Below are 18,870 nucleotides of genomic sequence, written 5' to 3'. Positions count from 1 at the left end.
GGTTAAATATTCCCCATAGGTTTCTGAATCTGTTAGGAAAATGTTCTATGAAAATTGGCTCTTAGCTGTTCTCTTTCTGGATATATTAGTTAGGGATATTTCATGTGAAAAGGCTCAAATTAACTCAGGTTTAAATGAGACAGAACTTTATTTCTTTCTCTTATAAAAGTCTGAGCTGGTATGGCTGCTCTGTTGCACACATAGTGATCAGGAACCCAAGCAACCTTGTTGCTGCTCTCCTGAGAGAATTGTCCTTCTTCTTGTGGTTCAAGGTGTTTCATCCCTGTGCCTGCCAATTGCCTTCAATAACGCCACCCAGAATATGTGCATTTCACTTTCACTTAATGTCCTGTGGCGCACATGCTTTATTCCTATTGTTATGTTTTCTTCTTTCTCTTTTCTTTAAGGGAATCCATTATTTTAAACAAAATTTTAATTTTAGAATATTTTTTGATTTATAGAAAATTGTGAAGTTATACAGAATGTTTTCATACACCCCACACCCAGTTTCCCCTATTACTAACATCTTACATTAGCATGATACATTTGTCACAAGGAATGAGCCAATACTGATACATTATTATTAAGTAAACTTCATACTTTATTCAGAATCTCATGGGTTTTCCCTAATGTCCTTTTTCTGTTCCAGTGTCCCACCCAGGATACCACATTACATTCAGTTGTCATGTCTCTTGGTTTTACTTGACTGTGATAGTTTCTCAGCTGCTCCTTGTTTTTGCTGACCATGATAGTTTTGATGGATACTGACCATGAATTTTGTGAAGTGTTCCCCAATTGGAATGTGTCTGATGTTTTCCCTATGATTAGGTTAGGGTTATGTGTTCTTTGCGAGAACACCACAGAAGTAAAGTGCCATTCCCTTCACATATCAAGAGTACATATTTATTAACATGTTAATAGTGTTGGTCTCTTAATCACTTGGCTGAAATAGTGTTTGTCAAGTTTCTCCATTTTTTTTTATTTTCTTAAATTTTTTTCTTTTATTCACATGTGCATACAATGTTTGGGTCATTTCTTCCCCCTTCCTCCACCCCCTCCCTTACCCCCCTGCCCCCTCCCTCTCCCCCCTACCCCCTCGCTACCAGGCAGAAATATTTTACCCTTATCTCTAATTTTGTTGAAGAGAGAGTATAAGCAATAATAGGAAGGACCAAGGGTTTTTGCTAGTTGAGATAAGGATAGCTATACAGGGAGTTTACTCGCATTGCTTTCTTGTACATGTGTGTTACATTCTAAATTAATTCTTCTTGAACTAACCTCTTGTCTATTTCCTGGTCCCCTTCTCCTATTGGCCTCTGTCACTTTAAAGTATCTGCATTAGTTTCTCTGCGTTGAGGGCAACAACTGCTATCTAGTTTTTTTGGGTGTCTTACCTATCCTCACCCCTCCCTTGTGTGCTCTTGCTTTATCATGTGCTCAAAGTCCAATTCCCTTGTTGTGTGTGCCCTTGATCTAATGTCCGCATATGAGGGAGAACATACGATTTTTGGTCTTTTGGGCCAGGCTAACCTCGCTCAGAATGATGTTCTCCAGTTCCATCCATTTACTTGTGAATAAGATTTCATTCTTCTTCATGGATGCATAAAATTCCATTGTGTATAAATACCACATTTTCTTAATCCATTCATCAGTGATGGGGCATCTTGCCTGTTTCCATAACTTGGCTATTGTGAATAGGGCTGCAATAAACATGGGTGTGCAGGTGGCTCTGGAGTAACCTGAGTCACATTCTTTTGGGTATATCCCCAAGAGTGGTATTGCTGGATCATATGGTAGATCTATGTTTAGATTTTTAAGAAGCCTCCAAATTTTTTTCCAGAGTGGTTGTACTAGTTTGCATTCCCACCAGAAGTTTAAAAGGGTTCCTTTTTCCCCACATCCTCGCCAACACCTGTTGTTAGTGGTGTTGCTAATGATGGTCATTCTAACAGGAGTGAGGTGGAATTTAGTGTGGTTTTAATTTGCATTTCCTTTATGGCTAGAGATGGTGAGCACTTTTTCATGTGTTTTTTGGCCATTTGAATTTCTTCTTTTGAGAAAGTTCTGTTTAGTTCACTTGCCCATTTCTTTATTGATTCATTAATTTTGGGAGAATTTAGTTTTTTGAGTTCCTTATATATTCTGGTTATCAGTCCTTTGTCTGATGTGTAGCTAGCAAATATTTTCTCCCACTGTGTGGGTGGTCTCTTCAGTTTAGAGACCATTTCTTTTGTTGAGCAGAAGCTTTTTAGTTTTATGAAGTCCCATTTATCTATGCTATCTCTTAGTTGCTGAGCTGCTGGGGTTCCATTGAGAAAGTCCTTGCCTATACCTATTAGTTCCAGAGTATTTCCTACTCTTTCCTGTACCAACTTTAGAGTTTGGGGTCTGATATTAAGATCCTTGATCCATTTTGAGTTAATGTTGGTATAGGGTGATATACATGGATCTAGTTTCAGTTTTTTGCAGACTGCTAACCAGTTTTCCCAGCAGTTTTTGTTGAAGAGGCTGCTATTTCTCCATCGTATATTTTTAGCGCCTTTGTCAAAGATAAGTTGGTTATAGTTGTGGGGCTTCATATCTGGGTCTTCTATTCTGTTTTACTGGTCTTCATGTCTGTTTTTGTGCCAGCACCATGTTGTTTTTATTGCTATTGCTTTGTAATATAGTTTGAAGTCGGGTATCGTGATACCTCCAGTGTTGTTCTTTTTACTGAGTATTGCCTTGGCTATTCGTGGCCTCTTGTGTTTCCAAATAAATTTAATGGTTGATTTTTCAACCTCTGATGAATGTCATTGGGATTTTGTTGGGAATTGCTAATATTATACATGTAGATTGCTTTTGGGAGTATAGACATTTTTACTATGTTGATTCTACCAATCCATGAGCATGGGAGATCTCTCCACTTTCTATAGTCTTCCTCAATCTCTTTCTTCAGAAGTTTATAGTTTTCCTTGTAGAGGTCATTCACATCCTTTGTTAAGTTTATACCTAGGTATTTGACTTTTTTGAGGCTATTATAAATGGAATTGTTTTCATACATTCTTTTTCAGTGTGCTCATCATTAGTGTATAGAAATGCTAATGATTTTTCTATGTTGATTTTATATCCTGCTACCTTGCTGTAGCTATTGATGGTGTCTAGGAGCTTTTGAGTAGAGTTTTTTGGGTCTTTAAGGTATAGGATCATATCGTCTGCAAATAGGGATGTTTTGATAGTTTCTTTACCTATTTGTATTCCTTTTATTCCTTCTTGCCTAATTGCTAAGTTTCTCCATTGTAAAGTTACTCTATTTTTTCTTCTTTTTGTATTCTACTTGGAAAGAAGTCACTTCATGCATCCCACATTTAGGGATTGAGGAGGGAAGGTTAGTTTAACCTCCTTAAGGGTGAAGTTTCTACAAAATTACTTGGAATTCCTGGGGTTTTTTTGGTGGGACTGAGGTTTGAACTCAGGGCTTTCTGCTTGCAAAGCAGGTACTCCAGTCCTTTTTGCTCTGGTTATTTTTGGAGATGAGGTATCTTGAACTGTTTGCCTGGGCTAGCCTTGAACCATGATCCTCCCAAGTAGCTAGAATTATAGGCCTTAGCCATCAGCACCCAGCTACTTGGAATTCTTTACATACGAGATTTATCTGTTCTCCTCCATTTATTGTTTTATTCAGTCATTTATATCAGTAAAGATCTATTGATACTTATTTTCTACTTTGGATTATCATATAACTTTAAAATTTTTGTTGCTCAAACTGTTCCAGCCTTGGCCCTTGGGACTTCTTTCAGTGTACTCCTGTGCCCCTTTGATATGCCCCATCATTGTGTGCTTTTGTTTTGTTTTGATATTTAGAACTTCCTTATTTTCTGGAATTATAAGATGTTTCATGCTTATTTTGTATGTTTTCTGCCTCAGCCCAAGAACTGGCCATTTCTCCAAGGAGATCTGGTTCCTTTTATTGAAAAATAATATTAGAAACCAAGATCAGGGAACTAAGTGTGCTCAGCACTGCAGGGTACCCTTGTTTCTAGGCCCTTTCAGCTAACAGAGCATGGAAAGACGTGTGTATACTAAGTTGTGTATGTATATACATCTGTAAATATTTCTATATGTAGCCATCTGTATCTCTATTAAGCTAACATGCATTCATTCTTACGTCTCCATTACCACATGGATCATTCTCACCTTCCATTGTTGATCTGTGAATTCCCATTGCAATAGTTAGAACTCTGGTTCCTACCATCTGCCATCTAATTAATCGTTCAGTTGCAGTATACAAGTATAGTCATGCACTGCTTAAGGGTAGGGATACATTTTGCAAACTGTACGCAGTTTTGTCATTAGGCAGTTTTATCATTGTGTGAACATCATGCAGTATATTTACACAAGCCTAGATGGTATAGATCAATTACTTGACGTGGACTGTTTTTTTTTTCTTAGTGTTCCATAAAAAGTTAATATTCAAAACAAAACACAGCAAAGGACATCTATAAATTGATGAGGCCAATTAATGCAGTTGTATCAGGAGATGTATGAGGCTGCTGCCAGTATAACACAGCATGCTGTGAGACAGTGAACTTTTTGTTTTGTAAGTAGAAGGAATACACTAAAATAATGAGAGTATAGCATAGTAAATACATAAACTAGTGATAGTCATTTATTATTATGGCAAGTATTATGTACTGTATGTTTATATAACCAGCAACACAACAGGTTTATTTATACCAGCATCACCACAAACATAAGGTTTTGATGGCTGTGATGTCACTAGGCAATAGGCATATTTCAGCTCCATTATAATTTTATGGGACCAGTCTGTCATTAAATAAAATGTTATGTGGTACATTATGTAGTATATGACAGTGTCAGAATCGTTGGCTGTCACTCCCATGGGCAATAACTTTATCAAAGGGCATGTAATTGAACAGGCAGTTCCCTTTGCCTTTAGTCCTACAGATTGCTTGCTCTCCCAAAGTTACTTAGGCCAGCACTATTTCCACCACATTATTTTGTTTTTAATATTAGGTTTCCCTTTATATTCCTTCAGGAAATGGGGGTGGGTGGGGACTATATTGTGACCCTGAAGTAAAATTTGTAATTACAAAGCAGGAGTTTCTACAGACATCAAATGGAGAAGAACATACCAAAATTGGTTTCTAGTTAAAGCCTATCTGAATTCATGTGAAGCCTGTTCTTTGCAACATACTGGAAGTACAGATTCAGTGGGACACAGCAGGGCTGGCAGGAATTCCAGTGGTATAATGTGGCTCAGCTTCCCTTTTCTGCACTCTAAGGAAGGAATGGGGAAGTTTCATCAATATTACTTTTCTTCCTATCAACACCGATAATGAAAATGAATTAGCCTGTTTTATTAATAATCCTGAAAGTATAGTGAAGAAGCTCTGCTGTTAAACATCTTCATCTAATGAATTTCCTGTGTTAGATCTACACCGTCCAATTTGGCGGCAACTAGCCATGCTAATTTAAATTAATTCCAAGTTAACATTTCAGTTCTTCGGTCACAGTAGCCCCATTTCAGGTGCTCACTGTATGAAACAATGCAGATACAGAAGTTTCCATTATTGCAGAAAGTTCTACTGCATGGCACTGTTAGATGATAGACTCAAGAGTGTATGTGGAAAACCAAGCTCCCTAAAATAGTCTTTCACCATCTCAGATGGCTAGTCTGAATAATATTAACAGTAATAAGAAATGATCCTTAATCTATTACTAATTTTAGATCGCTATTTTCTTGGGAAGAGCTGCCAATATTTACCCTTTGTCTCTCCTACTTAATTTGGGTAGAAGAAGTAAAATTGGATCAAATTTTCAACATATGATGATGTTTGCTGGTAAGTTATAACTTTCCTATTTTGTTCACCTTAAGAAATCATTCACAACACATATGCCAGCTTGTATGATTTGAAACTAAAACGTAATGCTAGTAATATAGGACTCCTTGAAACATTGTAATTATATCCTCAAGTAGAAAATAATTCTTATGAGGTCCCATTTCCTTCTATGGGATTTTTTTTTCATATTCTCGTTTCAAATCCTCAGCTCAGAAATAGGTCAAACAAAGTAAGAAAGTTAGAGATGAATGCATTTTCACACAAAAATCTGTAAGTAAATGTTTGTAGCAATTCAGTTCCTAAGTGCCAGAAAACCTGGAAACAACCAACTTGTTTGCCTTTTGGGGACAGGCAAATAGAGAAAACAAATCCATGCTTGTAGAATACTACACAGCACTAAAAAGAAAAAAACCTCTTTTTATTGGCGCATATTAAATTGTACATAGTAAGGGGTTTCATCATGATATTTCCATACATACATATAATGTACTTTGATCATATGTACCCCCTCTATTAGTTATTCTTATCCCCCTTTTCCCTTCCCTTTCCACCTCCCTGGTAGTCCTTTTACTTCATAACCTTGGTTTTTGTTATGTGTTCTCCTAGCTTCCACAAATGAGAGAAAATAAGAAATGATCCTTAATCTATTACTAATTTTAGATCGCTATTTGTCCTTTTGGAATTTACTTATTTCACCTAACATGATGATCCCCAGTTCCATCCATTTACCGGCAAATGGCATGATTTCATTCTTTGACTGGATAAAACTGTCATGTTTTATTTTTCCATTCACCTGTTGATGGGCATGTAGGCTGATTCCATAATTTGGCTATTGTGAATAGTGCCATGAGAAACATGATATAAAGATATCTCTGTAGTTAAAAAGAACAAACTATAGATTCACACAAAAAACACATACCATTCTCAGAGGTGTTAGCTGAGTAAAAGAAGCCAGTCTCAAAGGTTACATACTGTATGAGTCCATTCATATGACATTCTCAAAAAGACAGAATCAAACCAGGTGTGGTGGTAGTTCAAGCCTTTAATCCCTGCTTCTTGGGAGATAGAAGCAAGAGGATCAGGGGTTTGAGGCAATTGTGAGTTTGAGCCAGCCCAGGCAAAGCTAGTAAGACCCTGTCTCAAAAGCAAGAATGGAAGGGCTGGGGGCATATCTCAAGTGGTAGAGTGCTTGACCAGCAAGCATGAGGCAAGGCCCTGGGTTCCATCCCCAATACCACAAAAAAAGGACTCATCAATGCAGAATAGATGACTGGTTTGGTGGGGGTGACAAAGAGTCCAAAGAGGTTGGACTAAAAGAATAGCACAAAGCAATTTGGGGGAGAGGGTACTATCTGTCTTGATTATGGTAGTTGTTACACCCTTTTATGCATTGTTAAAACTCATGGAAATGTGGATTAAAACATGAATTCTACTGTATGTAAGTAAAAAATATATTTTAAAGAATTATTAAAAGATCAATACATGTCTGCATCGTATATTAATAGAATACTAATTCTATTACTATTTGTATATATTTAGACATGTTAATATTGATTTCATATTTGGTCATCTCTCTTAAGTTTTTAGGATGTGCTTTATATCTGAATGTATGAAGCTTGTGTTGGTGATGAATTATTGACGAAATACCCATTCCATTCCCTGTAGGCCTTCGTGGTGCAATGGCATTTGCTTTGGCCATTCGAGATACTGCCACTTACGCACGGCAGATGATGTTCAGCACCACACTTCTGATTGTGTTTTTTACTGTGTGGGTATTTGGTGGTGGCACAACTGCCATGCTATCGTGCTTGCATATAAGGTGAGTAGGAACTTGGAACCTCATTTTAATATTAAATTTTAATTCATTTTATTTTTCTTTTAGCAACAAGGAGATTTTGTTTTGGCAGATGTAATTTTTCATGTATTCCTTTAAAAATATATATTATAGTACAGAACAAAATGAAACTATGCAAAAAAAAATGAAAACCAGTGCTAACACTTTGAAGGTAAAAGATTTTTCCAGAACTTTTGCTATACATTATATGTATTTTTAACAAAAAGAGACAACAGTAAAGGTACTCTTGTAGATCAGTTTTTAAATGTAATATAGCAAGGACATCAACATTAGTGAATGTATTTATATCATTATTTGAATGGCTGCATTTAAATCTGGTTGATTTAACCAAATCCTTATTGGAGTTTTGTATATTTCCCAGGATTTTGCTATTACTATTAACAGTGTGAGCATTTTTAAATGCATACAACACTGTGCACTTGTTTATTTCCTTAGGATGCATTCCAAGAAATAGAATTGCTTATTCAAAAGAATATTTAAGGCTTTTTTGTCATCAGGTTGGATCCATCTGCAGTGTGTGAGACAGTTCAGTTTACCCCAACTCTGATCAATATTAGATCTTATTATTCTTTCTCATCTTAATGATCAGCAGTGTTCTTAACCTAACAGTCCAAGGCCAAGAGCGTGAGGTCTTAGTGTTCAATGTGTACTATTTAATGTATTCAATTTGAAAGCTCCCTTGTATCCCAAGAGTTCTCCATTTGTTTCCATGGATACAGCAGCCTAGGTTGCTGAAGCCTTCGTAGATTGTAGTTCTGTGTTTGGCTGAAACTGCATAGATGCTAAGAGCTACCAAGCTTCTAGGATATGTAGGATTCATTAGGGAAACAGTATTTCACATTTTAGAGAATCTGTCCTCCATTTTTTATTCTATTATGCCTTTCTTTTAATATTATAAAGACCAGCAAGCCTTAAATCATGCTTTGAATGTTGTTGCTACTGCCTTAATCTCTTTACTATTCAAATATCTCTCATAATTTCTGTGCTATTACTGTATATAGTAGACAACACAATGCAATAATGTCCTTATAACCCTAATAATGTTCTTATAACTCTAATTATTACTTGAAGGAGGACCTAGCATTTATCAAGCACATACTATGTTCTAGGCGTTGTGTTAAGTGTATTTAACATGTTTATCTAATCAGAAAAATTGTTTTACAAGTGAGGAAATACAGGCTCGGAAAGGTTCTTAGTTGTTTAAGTTTATACAAATAATGACATGGTGGATAGAAGAGGCTCTGTTCTTAGTTTCTTCTACACCATGGTACATCTTGAAATGAGGGTAGTAAATTTTGAAAGGACATTTGGCAACGTTTAGAGACATTTTTGATTATCTCAATTGGGAGAGAGGGCTACTACTACTGGTGTCTCATAGGCAGAGGCGAGGGATGCCGCTAAACATCCTAACATCCTTTGCAAACCTGCCAACAAAGAATTATGTGGACCAAAATGCCAAAGTGCAAAAGTTAAGAAACCCTACTCTAAAGAAGGATAATGGTAGTTAAAAAAAAGAAAGGTCCCTAGTCTCATAATGTCTATATTTTAGGGGGAAGGGGCAGACTATAAAACTAGTAAAAAAAAAAATAGGCATGACAATTTTAGATGATATTAAGTATCCTGATGGCGATCTAACAAGGTACTATGATAGTTACTGGGATGGGCGGTATATGTTAATAGGTCAAAGAAAATCTCTGAGAGGTTACAAAATCACATTTATAAAACCAGGATGGGTAGCAGATGTGGCATGTGGCCTGCAGTTTGTGGACCCCTGCTGTAGGGTCTTGTAGGATATAGTGAAGTGTTTGGATTTGAAAATGTAATTGGAAATGTCCGGAATATTAAAGTAAGGACATGATATAATCTAATTTATAGTCTAAAAACATCGCTTTAACTGTCTTGGGAACAGTGACCCTCCAGTGAGTCAACCAGCCATTCCTGCGACCTTTCACATAATTTGTGACAGTCACATTTGGTTCTGTATCATCATTTACCACACATGCTTTGCATTTCTCAATCTCTTAGCCTTTGCTCATAGTGTTCCCTCTGCCTAGAATTGTCTTTTATCCCCAGTAAGTGACACAGCTAAGTGCCTCTGTTCTTTTTTCTGAGAACCACTCTCTGATCTCTCCATTATAGTACTTATATCATTCAACCTTGTAATATGCAGTATTGTTAAAAGAGCGACCACTTAACCTTAATGATGTGTCAGACACTCTTAAAGGTTTTTAAATACATTTAATACATTTTTTCATTGAATTCTTGCAATAACTCTGTATGATAGATACTAGCCCCATTTGCTAGGTGATAGAAGTACAGTCCATGTGGCTGCATGACCTGACTGAAGTTCACATAGTTAGGCAGCAGCCAAGGGCAGATTCGAACCCAGTGTCCTTGACAGCAAACCCTGGGATATTCTCTGCTAGTTGTGTCTGTTTCCCCCACTAGTTTGTAAGCTGCTTGAGGGCAAGGGCCATTTTAAACTCATGTCTATGTCCTGTGCCTAGCTCAGTGCCTGACAAATAAAAAGTGCTCTGTAAGTCTATTTTGGCTTCAGGTAATGTATCAACTGAGTGTTAGACATGTATTATCTTCAAGCCCACTAGATGTCACTTGAGATGCATTAATGTGGTTAGAGTCTAATAGGCCTGAGAAAATGTAAACAGTGTCTGGCCATTTTTAACAAAGTAAAAATGAGCCTTTCTTTGAATCATGAATCTGGTCATGACCATTCATTTTCAAATACTTGACCATGACTCCCTTGTCTGACAGATGTGATCTTGTATCATTTTCCTCCCTTCAGTGTTACTTGTCTTTGGGGATGCTGCTGTTACAGCTTCTCATACTGCTGTGTTGTCTGCTGTAGGTAACCAAACCGATAAACATTTGAGCACCTATTATGTGTCAGGTATTGTGCTAGACTCTGGGGATCTAGAAGTGAATTGAGACATGGCCTCAAAGACTGTGAGTTCCTTGAGTTGCCTTTATCCTCAAGGAACTCACAGTCTTTGGGGAAGATGGACAGAAATTCACTATTCTCTACTAAGCTAAGTATTATAATAAAGGACTCTTAAAAAGTGTTGCAGAAGCACAGGGAAAAAACAATTCTGCTTGGAGGGGTTATAGAGGAACATAACAAATGAATAGCAAAGAGAGGGAAATCATGTTTTAGCTTGAAGAAAGGCGTGGAGACCTGGAGAGGGCAAGGGTTTGTCCTCCTCAAGGGAGAGGAGTAGGCAGCTCTAGCTAGTAGAGAGTACACAGAAGAGAATGATGGGCAATGAGGTTGGAGTGAGCGGTGGCTGCTAGTGTGTAGAGTCTTCAGTGTCATGCAAAGGACTTTAGACTTGACCCTCTGTGTTACAAGCTGCACTTGGAGACTTTTGTGAAGGCAGTGACTCAATGAGTGCTGTGTGTTAGATAGCTAACTTTAGGAGAGAGCCTAGTAGCTGGAAACCTTACTCCACATATCCCATGAGTTAGAATGAGGGTCTGCACTGAAATAGCAGGGATAACAAGGAGAGGAGACCTGAGAGGCAGTAGGCAGTATAGAAAGAGAAAGAAAAGAGTTAGTAAGTGCTCGTGTTCAAGGGCTAGAGAAGACACACAGAGAACTTCTTAATGAACTGTTCCCTAGGATACCCAAAGCAGGAAGCTAATGCAGATGAAAGAGAATTGTGAAGAACCAAGCTAATGCCCATCCACTAGCCTGTTAAAAAAAAAAAAAGCTCTATAATTGGACCCTCTTTTCCATCACTCTAACAGAAGGTTGCCGTGAGAGCTATAAGGTCCAAAAACATGCATCTCACTCTTGGAATTGTACTGTGCCTGCTTTGTTTTTGGAACTTTCTAGTAGTTCTTATTCAGCAACCGGGGCAGTGTTGCTCTCTCTGACTCTGCTTAGAGTGGACTTATATTTAGAGAAGAAATGCTATTTTACTGAAACTGGTAAGTGGAATTACAGAAATAGAATTGTTTACCCTTCTTGCCTTAGAATCCCAAGCTGTTGCTAAGGAAAGTGGCAGAAGCCAAAAATGTACATCAACACCCATAAAGAGGCATGGAAACATTAACCATTCCATATCTTCTATGTTGAAAGAAGTAGTTGCCTGACTTAGTGTGTGTATGAGTGTGTGTGTGTGTGTGTGTATATCATATATAAATGATACATATATATATATGTATGTATGTATGATTAGACCTTTTTTGGCATCAAAAACTCATTTGCTCTTTATGTTTTTCCTTTAGGGTTGGTGTTGATTCAGACCAAGAACATTTGGTAAATATGCATCTGTGTTGTCTGTTGAATGTGCAGTCACTTGGAAAGTAAACCATCTCTCATAGACTTCATGCCACTACTTAGATCTTGTCCTGTCAGCTTTTAACTGACATTATGCCTGGCTTTTCTTGCTGCTCCATAGAAACAAAACCACATTTTAGACAGCATGTGCTTATCAAGGGTGACAGCCTTCCTATCTGGGCCGTCCTGTGTTTTTGCCACAGAGGAGAGTAGTCTGTTAAGTGCTCCTGGGTTTTGAAGTGACTATTCTGGCACAGGAAGCCTTTTTCCACTTTGGTTTGCGCATGAAGACTTGTCTCTGATGTCAGCCCCACTCCAGCTGCTCTTCCTGTGTAACTTTCAAATTGGATGACCAGCAGCTGCCCTTGAGAATTGCCTAGAAACTTTTGAATCTTGAATCAGTCTTCCCTGCCTATTCCGGGGAATGCAGTTTCTTACCCTGTGCCTCAGCCTTGGCCACATTTCTTTGCTTCCTTCCTTCCGTGTGTCAGTTTCTCAACTGTTACTATGATCTCCAGCCTTTTGGACTAAGCACAGTGTAACTGGCTGCCCTCTCTAGACTGACTGACCTTTTCTGATATTTTCCATCTGCTTTTTAATGGTTTCTGAGCGCCACTGAATACATGCTCTCTAACAGACATTAGATAAGAAATCACAGAAATTAGGTTTTTGAAGATGGGAAGTATCTTTTTAAAAGCACAATTCTTGTTCTTGTCTGGAACAAACTCTTCTATATTGTTCTTCAGGGTGTGGTTTAAAAAGCCAACATTTATCAGATTCATTTCCTAAATGTGTTAGCTGATGAATAATGTCTGTGTGTGTGTGTGTGTGTGTGTGTGTGTGTGTGTGTGTGTGTGTGTATGAGAGAAAGAGAGAAAGAGAGAGAATGAACTTAAAGTAGAATTCTCTGGGTTGGAAATACTTGAACAAACCAGGCTGGATAAATTCCCATTGTGCCAAGCTTCTGGGGTGTTGTTCAAGGGGTAATGATTCCTCAGTGTCTCCACTCAATTGTCAACACAATAATAAAGTTATCACACAGCTGAGAAGACAAATGCTTGATCACAGTTTGCATAGTCTTCAACAGCTGTGTCACCTCTGTCACCACAGAGAAGAAATAAAGTGACAGGCAGAGAGACAGGTAGGTGACTACCAGTTGTGACATTCAGAAAAAAATGACATTTTTCCCTTGCCTTCAAAATCCTATGGATGTCTTTGTTCTATTGTTTACTCAATAATTTCAAGTGTCTACCAGGAAGCATAGAGGAACATTATAGTAAATATGAAGCATGTGTGAGTTGGATGTGCAGGAGTTCATGTGGTGAGAGGATGGTGGGATATATAGATGAATTTTTCTTCAAGAAATGAAGGTAAAACTTTAAAAATAGATAAAAATAAAATACCACAGGCTGGAGGTATGGCTCAGTGGCAGGGCATGTGCTTAACAAGCACAAGGCCCTGGCTTTCATTCCAAGCACTAATAAATAAGTAAAAATAAGAAGTGGAGGATAATCAAGTCTACATTTAATAATATGAACGGAAATACAGATGGTGTTCTTTGGCACTTATAAGCCCATATCATACCCTAAAATATTTTGTGTGTGTGTGTGTGTGTGTTGGTCATGTTGAGGAAAAGGACAAGTGATTTTGAGGATTAAAGAGGACAGGAAATAGTCAAAATCCAGAATCTAAACTGTGTACTGTTGGAAAATCATGACACCATAGAACATTAGTGCTGGAAAGTGCCTTAGGGATTCTTTAGTGCTCATGTTTTATATATGAAGAAATTCAGGCCCAGAAAGGGAAGGGGGTTTACTCAAACTCGTTCATGGCAGTGAGCTGGGACTGGAACTAAACAGAGTAATTTCCTGACTACTGCCCACACCATATTAACAAGTAAGGACATAGTTTATATTTTTTGGAGGCCATTCTAGAAGATGCTTGCCTGTTGTATTAGTTTTCCCTCCTAACCAGTCTGTCTTACCATGGAATTTTCCTATTTGTTTTCATTTTGCTAGTGTGCTAAGAACCTATTAACAACTTCAAAAATTCCTTTTGGTGAACATAAACACTTTTTTTTTAACTTTTGAAACCCACAACAGCTCCCAAAGGTAGGGATATTGATGTGATGCTTTCTACTTAACATGCTATTGTAATTGGGGGTGTAAGTCTTTCAGATTTAGGAGGTGAACTATCCCATGTTGACTTTTAAATGACAATAGAGTCATAAGCTAGAAAGCTGCTGAACAATTGAGACATTCAGAGAAACATTTCAATTTCTTACTCCAAAGCTGCACTACACAAGCCATTAAATTTCTAATATTAACTATTTTGGAGAGCATCTTTTACAAAGGCTCGGTTTCTGATTCTACAAAGGAATGGTTCTAAATCAATCTGTGTCTTTGGGCATGTATTAATTTATGTATCATCTGTCTGCAGGGTGTTCCTGAAAATGAAAGGAGAACTACCAAAGCAGAGAGTGCTTGGCTTTTCCGGATATGGTACAACTTTGATCATAAGTATCCTTAATTGCGAAAAAAATAATACAAACACGATTAATGGAGCAACTGGAGTGTGTGTGTGTGTGTGTGTGTGTGTGTGTGTGTGTGTGTGTGTTGCTGGGGATGAATTCAGGGCCTCGTGAATGTTAAGAACATGCAACAATTGTTTTGACCATTGCCTTTCTGAAGCAGAATGTAACATCTATCTGCAGTCTTCCCTTCTCTATCAGTGTAGTGGAGGAGGAAATTCACACAAATGGATTCCAATGCAAACCAAAAAAACCAGTTAGTGATTGGTTGCTGCAGAAGCTGGCTGTATGAAGGGGACCAAGAACTCAACTGAAGTGCTTTTTTCTTTTTGATCTTTTTGTTTATTGAGCAAACTTTAGTATTTGTTGTTCTTGAGCTAATTTAGTGAATCCTATAAAAGACATTTGTTGGTTCTTGTTGGTGTACTTGTTAGGGTGGAACAAAATAGGCTGTCTTAGGGAAATGGAAACAGATGAGAATGAAAGAAAATTGCAATACTGTTCAATACTGAAGTATTTAGAAACACGCCCTTTCTTCCCTGGTTTTGCCAAAGGCCAGGAGACTCTCTTCATTCAGAATTCTACAAGTAGGTAATATTTTTATTGGTGACCAATAAAAATTGGTCCTTGTGTAAGACTTCTTCATAGCTATACTTTGAGTAGTGTTGATATTCTATAACCTGTTTAAATCATACCTTTTTAAAAATATTTTATCACTATTAAAATTAATTTCTTATTGAAAATTAGAACTAGATAAAGGATCCTTGGAGTTCTTTCAGGTCAAATTTTGTCAATTAAAATTTGGTTTAGGTTCCATTTAAGCAAATTGGGGTCAGCCACATACAAATTATTTTCCTGGTTTTCAACTTTGTGATTAAAACCTTGTGTGATTCAGAAAAATGCGCTTGACAGAATTCGAATCTACTACTTGCTAAATTCTGTTCACAGGATTTTTACGTTCACTTTTTGCAAGTAATTCAAAATTAAATTACTGTATGGAAACAAGAATGCAAGCATATCTTTGCTATTACGACTCCCATTAGCGAGTCTGGGTCTTTAAAATGGTTTAAAGATTAGGTCATTCCTTTGGCTCCATTATCAGCATTTTGGATATGTGCCATTCCTGTATCTCTCAGGCCTTTCTCATCCCTCTGATTTGACAGTGTTTTTAGTACTTTCTGTATAAGATGTTTTATACATTTTATGCATAATATACAAAACAACTAAATGATCCTAATGTAGAGAGTCGAATAATAGTTTATTTTTCGATATATTCTCACAGAAGTAAACACCAAGACTTGTGCCACTCACTGAAAATGTGGTCATTATAATACCCAGTGTCCTGGTGGAATCATCATTGTAACTTCATTTCCTTTGTGTAGCCAGACTGTTGTAATTGAGATATAATTTGAATACAATGAAGTATATGCATTTTTACCTATGTCTATACCTGCGTGCCTTCCATCCATGTAAAGATGCATAAAACCATTTCCAAAAGGGGTAATTACAATCTTGACTTCCATCAGCATGAATTAGTTTTACCTGGTTTTGATCCTGTATAAATGAATCATATATTATGTATTCTCTTTTTTTCTTTTTTCTCTTTTTGACAGTGCTGAGGTTTGAACTTGAGCCTCACGCTTGCTAGGCAGGCATTCTACCACTTGAGCCACTCCACCAGTCATGTATATTATGTATTTTTTATATCCCACTTCCTTCACTGAACATCCTTTGTAATTTATCCACATTGTAGAATGTAGCAGTCATTTGATGTTTTTTTCAGGTACTACGGATAGAACCAGGGCCTTGAGTCTGCTAGGCAAGTGCTATAATACTGAGCCACATCCCCAGCTCTAAAGCTGTTTTTTGTTTGCTTGTGACAGGATCTTGCTATGTAGCTTAGGCTGGCCTTGAACTCTTTATATAGTCCAGCCTGACCTCGAACTTGCAATCCTCTTGCCTCCACCGTCTGATTCTTTTTTTTTTCTTGGAATTTTTTAGATAAGACTCACTATGTAGCCCAGGCTGACCTGGAACTCAGTGTAATCCAGGCAGACTGGCCTCAAACTTCTGATCCTGTTGCTTCAGCCTCCTTAGTGCTGGGATTACAGGCATGCATCACTACACACAATTTAGTAATTCACTTTTATTGCTGTGAATTTGTTGTCCCATGGTATTAATATACTGTAGGGTTTTAGGTTTTGTTTTTAGCCATTCTACTGTTAATAAACATTTGGAATTTTTGGCTATTACAAACACAGCTAAAGGTTCGTGTAAGTAGGTTAAAGAAGTTCTAGTTGGCCCATATCTCTACCCAAACTTGCTCTTAATTTGCTAATATTTTGTGTCATTTTCTTGTGGCTTTTTAAATTGTGATGTCCTTGATAGGGTTCTATAACAAAATTATGCTTACTTTGTAAAATGAGTTGGGAAGTATTCCCTCTCTGTTCTTGGAAGGAGTTAATGTAACATTGGCATTTCTTCTTTAAATGCTTGGAAGATTTTAGCAGTGAAGGCTTTTGGGCCTCATGCCTTTTGTATGAAGCTTTTTATTTCTTTAATAAGTATAGGACTATTTGACTTTTCTCTTTTATTCTTTTGTCAAATTATTTGGTAAGGTTTTTTTTTAAGGAATTTGTTCTTGTAGAATCAAACACCAAGACTTCTTAGCCTCAGTACTACCCTATTCAGTGCTACTAGACAAAGACATGGCCATTTCTATACTCAATATACTAATAGAATTCATCATTGCAGTTTTCAGTGGCTTTGTATGGCCAGAGATTTTAGTAAGTGTGTTTATATAGAGTGCTTTAATCTACTTAGAGTTTATTAATATGGAAATTTATAAAATTTTATCTTTCTCACTTTGAATTGAGTACAATCTTAGGTGCTCTCTGTTTCTGTCTCTGTCTGCCTGTCTGTCTTACTCCCTCCTTCCTTCAACTCCTTCCTTCCCTTCTTCCACTCTCTGCAGTATTGGGGGTAGAAACCTGGGCCTTGAGTATGCTAGGCAGGGCCTCTGCCACTGAGCTACACCTGCAACCCAGGTTCTCATTTTAGAGTATAAAGGATATAGTATGTGTCTTTGTCCTTTCTCCTTCCTTTTTCTTGTAAGTCTCTCTTTTTTCTTCATATTATTATGTATGACCACATCTATTTTTATTTTTATTTTATGAGGATCTATGATACAGGAGCCCATGATATGTAGGGTTTTTTTTTTTAATGTTCAACTTTCCTTTCCCTCTTACAGCTTTATAGGAAGGGAATCAACGGTATCATGCAGATTTAACTTAGAGCATTCAGGACAGCAGAATCCATGTCAAGTGATTAAAACCATTTTTATTAGTATGTTCTACTACTGCAATATTTAACCTCCTATCTGACCATTATCATTTTCCCTTTCTCCCTTATTATCTTCCTTGTGAAATTTAAAGTGATCTTGTGTCCTTTTGCTTTTAGTAAAATCAAAAGCAAAATGATGTAGTGAAATGGGCACACGATTTGAAATCAAACCAACCTAGTTAGCAGATATGCCCCCATTTTAAGTTGTGTGACTTTAGTTGAGTCATTGACCTCTCTGAGCTTCACTGTCCCTGTCTGTGAAAGATGATAATGAGGCAATAAGGTCTCCCTTTGCTCTGTCACTGCCATCGCATGATGAGGAGATGTCACATGTGTAAATACCCTTTGCTAGCCTGTGAAACGGTGGGTATACTATGACACTGACTATCATCAAATGAATTGTTCTTTTAAATATGCGAAGAAAGGAGCACATTCCTTCCTTAACCATGTGTGTGCAGCTACCTGAAACCTCTGCTGACTCACAGTGGTCCTCCTCTGACCACCACACTCCCAGCCTGCTGCGGGCCCATTGCCAGGTGCCTCACCAGCCCCCAGGCCTATGAGGTAAGTGGCTTTTATCCACAAACTGAGTTCTTCAGCAAGTTCAATTTAGCCTCTATATGGGTGGGTTTCTGTTTGTTTTATTTTTGACTTTTGGCCTTTGACGTATAAAAATCCCTGAGAGAGAATTAAAGCATATTTTGTTCAGTCAGAATCACTGGACTCTATAAATATAACTCACAGCCTTTAAAACACCACTTGCTGATAGTTATAGTTGAGCACCTCATCTTACTGCATGCAGGTGATTTTAGTAAGACATTGCATTTCCATCCTGGTTTTCATTTATTTGCTGGATGTGGCCAGTGTTCAGCACTAAATGTGTATGTTTCCATCTCCACATTAAGGTCATCACAGTTATGTTGAAAGGATACTGAAACTTTTTTTTTTTGGTAGTTACTGGTGTTTGAACCCAGGGCCTTGTGCTTGCTAGGCAAGCACT

General features: G+C 37.5%; 1 protein-coding gene across 1 annotated transcript in view; it reads left to right on the top strand.

Moving 5' to 3' along the window:
* Positions 1-18,870, top strand: part of Slc9a6 (solute carrier family 9 member A6) — a 56,186-nt gene that overhangs the window by 28,393 nt on the left and 8,923 nt on the right. The window contains exons 11-15 of the mRNA XM_020165309.2: positions 5,732-5,843; positions 7,509-7,662; positions 11,947-11,977; positions 14,438-14,517; positions 18,329-18,434. Of these exons, the coding sequence (XP_020020898.1) occupies positions 5,732-5,843; positions 7,509-7,662; positions 11,947-11,977; positions 14,438-14,517; positions 18,329-18,434 (483 nt within the window). The remainder of the gene's footprint in view (positions 1-5,731; positions 5,844-7,508; positions 7,663-11,946; positions 11,978-14,437; positions 14,518-18,328; positions 18,435-18,870) is intronic.

The sequence above is a fragment of the Castor canadensis genome, chromosome X (assembly GCF_047511655.1).
Source record: "Castor canadensis chromosome X, mCasCan1.hap1v2, whole genome shotgun sequence".
In the NCBI taxonomy this organism is placed as follows: Eukaryota; Metazoa; Chordata; class Mammalia; order Rodentia; family Castoridae; genus Castor; species Castor canadensis.
This window is presented reverse-complemented; position numbering and strand designations above follow the sequence as displayed.